Genomic DNA, 6,385 nt, shown 5'->3' with positions numbered 1-6,385 from the left:
GTCAAAAGTTTTTCGATGTCAAAGTTAGTTATTTGTTCGATCGGTATTCGAATACAGGATTAAATGCATCATAAATGAATCTACTTACCTCTTACTTTTGACTTCTATATATAGTGTTGGTTATGGGTCTCACATTAGTGAATCCTTAATCAAAACTCAATCACAACCCAATAATAACCCTCAATCTATCTTACCTTAATCTGCTTTGTTGTGGTTTAAACTGATCTGACCATTCGTACTAACCGTCTGATCCCTTAATATTCCTTGATGGTCCGTTCTTATCCGTCCGAGACCCGGTACATTTATTATTTAAGTTGAAATCAGGAGTTGAAATTCCTACCACACTCAACAATTTTACATTGCCTAAGAATCAAAATTTAATACAGTTTAAATATTTTTTTTTTTCTAAAACTGTTACAAAATTTCAGTTTCTAAAACAAACAATACTTCATATGAAGTGCATAATTCATATTTTCTTAAGTAATATTGTTTGTTTTATATATCAAAAAGAAAAATGCTAACATATCATCTAACAAACTAATGTCTAAAAAGCATATAAATCATTTGAATCATGACTTTTATTTTCCTAACAAATAACAAAATTGGGTTTTCAGTTTTATAATTTCTAATATATAGTCATGATTCAACAAGAACAAAACTCATACATATAATCCTAACCATCTATATCTGAAATGATGACAGATGTTTCCCACTTTCACACGCTATGTCCAAATTAAATGATGTTCAAAACCATCTTGAGTGGTGAAAGTTCAAAGTATAAAGGATCACTAGTGTCAAAATCTGTAGAAGCTGTATCAGCATTTGAATTCACCATGATTATCTATTTTTCGTGCTTCCTTCAAATTAAAAGACAGGGGTTAAACTTTTTCTCTATCCTTACAAATCCATCCTTACTAATTCCAACATTAAAAAATGTGAAGTTACCGAGCAAATATATAATAATTAAATACATTCAACCAAATTCATGTTTGACACAAAAAACATTAGAACAACCTAGTTACAAAGGAAAAAAAAAGGCTCAAAATCCTAAGACATGTTTGGCATCAAAGAGTAGCACTAAAGATGAAAGGCACTAGGTTGTGCCTTTGTCATCCTGGCTTCACCATAGGGTTCATCATTATCCATCCTCTTGTTGTTCCTATATGCTGCATAAGCAACTATGTAAACAATGACAAGGAGGATCATAACAACAATGTTGATCACTGAGACCTTCCTCCAACTCTTCTTCAGACTTGCCAGCACACCAGCCTTGCAGGAATTACAAGCATAGCAAAGTTGTTCTTGATCATTGCTCCACCTTGTGCAGTCTGCATTGGCTCCCATCAATCCTGATCCTAGGTTCCACACAGTCTCATTCTGATACACATAACCACATTCTGTGGGGGGCTTGCAGCAACCAGACTGTAACACACAAAAACAGAACATTGCTTCAATCTACTGCATCACATATAGGTTTAAGCACAAAATATTAAGCTCATTTTGGTTTCAATCAAACAAAAAAATAAAAGAAGTTGTATCGATCCGAGATATGTGAAGTGATATTATTAGAGTTAATTATTATAAATTCAAGATACTTTGAAAAATAGAATGAAAAAAATTATATTTAAATTACCTTATATCTCAATTTCTAAATGAGGTAAAAGTATTAGGTATGATAGTAACAGAAGCAATTCAGAATATTTAACATCAATAAGTTGTCAATAAATTCATATAAAAATCAAAACACTATTTTTAATCTAAAACAGTCAATATTCTTGTTATTTGGTTTTAAGTAATGTCTCCCTTATGAACTCCTCCTATACATACATTTCCAGTCTCTTATCTTATTTTATTAATTTTGAACTTTTAAGTTTAACAAATTTCAAAGTAGTATCTTAAAGTGTCTGCATTATTGATATTTTGGTCAGTTCTTTTATACAGTTCTTGATAATTTTGGCTGACCCAAAAGACTCTCTCATTATGAGTCGACCAAAAGGTACAAAGAAAAAAAAAAGGTAAATGGAATTTAAAAATGGATAAAAATAGGTGGAAATGAAGTAGAAATTAAGATATTTAATTTTAAAAAATAAGAAAAATGAGAGAAGAAAAATAACTAAAAATAAAATGAAAAAGTGCACAGAACTCAAACAAATTTATTTCTCTTCTGGTTTTGTATCACTACTCTTCTAATCAAACCATTACTATTCACCAAATTCTGTATGATTTGCTGACAGACATAAAAACAAACATGATCTAACCCTTTAGAGACTCAGTGAAAAAAAAAATCTTAAACTGTGAAAACTTAATTAAATAAAAGTAAGAAATCAAAAGTGTATTTCAGTAAAAAAGAAATGATAATCTTGCTTTATTTAATTTTTCTGTAGAAAATACTGAAAATTTATGCTTCTAATTGCAACTAAGTTGTTTATGTAGCATAGTAGTAATTCTGCAACCAGGACTACTTTCAACAAAGAGAACCTTGAAACTGCTGTCCTGTGCTAAGTTTGTGAAAACAGTTGCATGAATATTTTGTGTTTTGAAAAAGAAGAGATTTTGTGTTTGTCTTTATCGTTTGTGCCGCGTGGCAGTTATTGTATAATTACCCTTTTTCTTTCCCCCAGAAAAATCTTATGGCATGAGCATGCACTAAAAAGTTACTTTCTTTAGAGACATAATTACAACATGCTGAGACAAACGGAAAATGATGTTTTTAACATCATTTTTTGACATTGTTTTGACACTGTACGTGTGTCAAGACTTGGTTGAACGATTTCAAATTAAAAAAAAAAAACTTTAGTTTTTCTCTTTCAAATATACTTTTATCTAAACTTTTTTAATTTGAAATTGTCCAATCACATCTTGACACGTATGTAGTGTTAAAATAGTATCAAAAGAATGATGTTAAAATATCATTTTCCGAGACGAAAATGGTCAGTGTGTCTCTCGTCTACCAATTGGAGCAACACACGAATCATAATTTAGATAAGGAAACCGTCAAGATATTCTAAAAGATCAAAAAATCAGCCAGTACAACATAAGAAATCAACATTCTGAAGTCAAAACCTTAATAAATCATAAAACTATCAATATTGGTAGATGACACGTGTTAATATTTATTTGACATGGTGAGAATAAAATAATCATAAAAAAGGTAAAAAAATAATAAAGAATAATAGCATAACAAAAATTGTGTGTTAAAATATTATTATTTTAAATAGACAGTATAAGTAAGAAGTAGCCATTATCTACATATCTTTTCTAATAATGTTGAACAACATAGTGTCAACTGTAGATAGCTATAGTTAAGCAATTTAACATCTAAAACACATTGTACAAATTCCATTATTGAATGATAATTGGTGTGTATAAAAAGTATAGTGTGTGGCCTTATAGCATCTTCCACAATTTTGTCACCTCAAGATTCTAAATACATGTACTACACATGGAAACAAAAAAGAACCTAAAAGATAAAATCATCTTCAAAACATTTGGGGGAGCTTGTAGAAAGGAGAAAGCGACAAGTAGTTAGGTTATATGTATACATCATGCTTGGCCCAGCCAAAAAAAAGTATACAGGTGTAAATAAAGCCTAAACAGAAACGCATAAGAAGTCAATAATTCTAACTCATTATGCAATGCTTAATTATCAAGAAAGAAAAAGGTTAGGAATATGGACAAAAACAATGCTGAAAGAGATAATATCATTAAGCCCCTCACTAGTTAAGAGCTGTATTATTTCGTGGTAAATGATATAATGATTCAAAATTAAGCAATTATAACAAACTATATTTCTTGGATACCATGATTATGTTTAATGATTGTCGTTTTTTAGTATCATAATCTATTGGAAAATGATATTTTAACACCATTTTGACACTACACACGTGTCAAAATATGATTGGACGATTTCAAATTAAAAAAATTGAGACAAGGATATATTTGGAAAAGAAAAACCAAAATTTGTTTTTTTAATTTGAAATCGTCCAATCACATTTTAACACGTGTGCAGTGTCAAAATGATGTCAAAAAATGGTGTTAAAATATCATTTTCCTAATCTATTACTTATCAGCAACGTGGGCACCCGTAAAATGGTCCTACCATGACACATCACTGTCTATCTGTCATTACTAACAAACCTGTTCAATGGTCTGCATAAGAAAAATCCCTTCATGGCATGTTATCTAACATGATCACTCTTTCATATGATGTGTATATACAATTATGTATAAACCAAAGCCAAATATGTGACCATGACCCATTTGGTATCTAGTAGTGATGCCACCCCTTTCCAAAACAAAGTACATCAATTATCACAGTACACTATAGGTACTGATGCTATATTTTCTTTCTTGTTTTGTAAAAAGAAAAATGTTTTATAAACATCTAAAACAATCATTTATAGCTAAAGAAAAAATAGTTTTACAAAACATGATTAGAAACAGAAAAAAAAAGTAAGTATTTTCATTTTATTTATTTCCATTTGTTTAGGGTTCAATGAATTAGACAGAGAACCATAACTTCCGGAATTGACAAATGAAAACCCATCACCCCACATGCCGCAGGGTTTCTTGCAGAGAGATTTAAGATCTACTCATTTAATCAAACATGCCCTTCCTTTCCTTCAACTTTGTTTCACCCATACTTTCTTTGGAATCACTTAACAAAAAACTTTTCACCAAAAAAAATATATATATTTTTTATAAACTTTAACGTAAATTAATTTATAAACCATTTCTTACAATATCCATAATATAATACATTTTTTTATATTATTTTCAACGTTGATTGTTTTCTTTTAATCAATTACAGAAAAAGTTGTGCTGCCAACAACCAATCAAAAAGTAAATAACTGCAATTCCTGCTCCAACAACCGTTTCAAATCAGTGAACAAACTAAGGGTGCCCTATCTTATGTGTTTCAAAATTCAAAAAACAAATAAGAATCTCTTCTTTGAGAGTTTTTTTCAGTTGAGAAACAATGGAAGAAATAGTATAAAAAATCAATTCAGAGATTGGTCGAAAATATTGAAGAAACAGACACAGAAAAGAAGAAAAAAGAAAGAAAATGCAGTGAAGAGAGATTAATGAATATACCTGAATAGGTGTGAGGTGTCTAACGTAGAACATTTCAGCAGTTTCAGGAACTCCATTAATGGTTCTCCCCATCCTCGAACACACTCTGGAATCCCTAATGCACGAACCTATCTTCCCCCAGTAGCTATCACTCGCCACGCGCTCCTCCAACCACCCCGAATAGTCCTCCAAGTAGTACTCCAAATACGCCCGGTTCATCACCCTCCGACCCGACCCTTTGTCCGTCACCACGTACGCGAATATGATAAAGCCGATCAGCACCGCAATCACCACGAACATCACCACCAGGTACAGCCGCATCAGAAACGTGTTCCGGTAACACGCGCCGGCGAAACCCGCCAGCGACACCACCATGATGCTCACTCCGATTATGATCAACGGCCACTGCAGGAACTTCAGACAGTCCGTGTTGTTCGCTCTGCTGCTCAGCCATATCCCACCACCTAGGATCGGAACCGACAACAGAAACGTTAGGAAGTTTAGCACACCGATCAGGTGGTTGCTTGTTCTCATCTTACAATCTTTTTCTTCTTCTTCTTCTTCTTTCTTACTTTCTACTTATCTTCTTCTGTTCCTTTCTTAAGCTCAGAAAATAGAGTTATGACAGTAATGGAGGCTTGTGTTATATTTATAAATGCAGTCTCTGTTGTAACCATGAAATAAAACGAAAGAAGTGTTCTTTTCTTTTTTTTTTTTTAATTATGGAGTCTCATAATATTTTGACAATAGCATTTGCGAGCGCGTGAGGAAAAGAGTACTCGCTATGCTTGTTGGACACGTGTGTTTTGAATAGTAAATGACTGAAATAGCCTTGTTTATTTTGAAAATCCTTGGCTCTTGGCTACTTCTTTGGGATGTTAAATAAATAAATATATTTATATAAAATGATTTATCTTTTTCCAGAAATGGTCGGTGGAATATACATCCAAACAATGAGTGTAACTCCGTTTTTCGTGGACGAATCCAAACGACAAAAATAAGAAACAGAAAGAAAGAGTTTATAAAAATTTGAATTGAATTAGGTTACCCTTGTTAGGTGTGTCGTGGTTTAAGATGTTGTCCACTGTAATAAAAACAAAACGATAAATAATTTTAAAAAAATTGTGTCAAAACGAGAAAAGTGGGGAATTAATTAATCATGTTTGAACGGAAAAATGTATTACTGATATAAGCGAGATTAATTTATTAATAATATCAGTATAACACAGACGTTTAGTAAAAAAATATAAGTTCTTTTGAAAGGAATAAAAATTTCTATTATGATTACGTCTTATAAGATTCCCCGTTTCAG

General features: G+C 31.6%; 1 protein-coding gene across 1 annotated transcript; it reads right to left on the bottom strand.

The window, feature by feature from the left end:
• Nucleotides 1–837: 837 nt before the first annotated feature.
• LOC106756518 (tetraspanin-3) lies at nt 838–5,757 on the bottom strand. Its single transcript, XM_014638980.2, has 2 exons — nt 5,095–5,757; nt 838–1,422 (listed from the first exon to the last, which is right to left on the bottom strand). Exons 1-2 carry the CDS (start codon nt 5,605–5,607, stop codon nt 1,078–1,080), a joined length of 858 nt encoding a protein of 285 aa, XP_014494466.1. The 5' UTR covers nt 5,608–5,757; the 3' UTR covers nt 838–1,077.
• Between the last annotated feature and the right edge of the window lie 628 nt (nt 5,758–6,385).

The sequence above is a fragment of the Vigna radiata genome, chromosome 2, assembly GCF_000741045.1.
Source record: "Vigna radiata var. radiata cultivar VC1973A chromosome 2, Vradiata_ver6, whole genome shotgun sequence".
Classification (NCBI taxonomy): Eukaryota; Viridiplantae; Streptophyta; class Magnoliopsida; order Fabales; family Fabaceae; genus Vigna; species Vigna radiata.
The sequence above is the reverse complement of the archived record's forward strand: the minus strand, read 5'-3'. Positions and strand labels throughout refer to the sequence as shown.

Coding starts and splice junctions, on each gene's coding strand:
- LOC106756518 (XM_014638980.2), bottom strand. CDS start 5,607: ATGAGAACAAGCAACCACCTGATCGGTGTGCTAAACTTCCTAACGTTT. Junction 1,423..5,094: donor GACACCTCACACCTATTCAG/GTATATTCATTA, acceptor TGTGTGTTACAG/TCTGGTTGCTGCAAGCCCCC.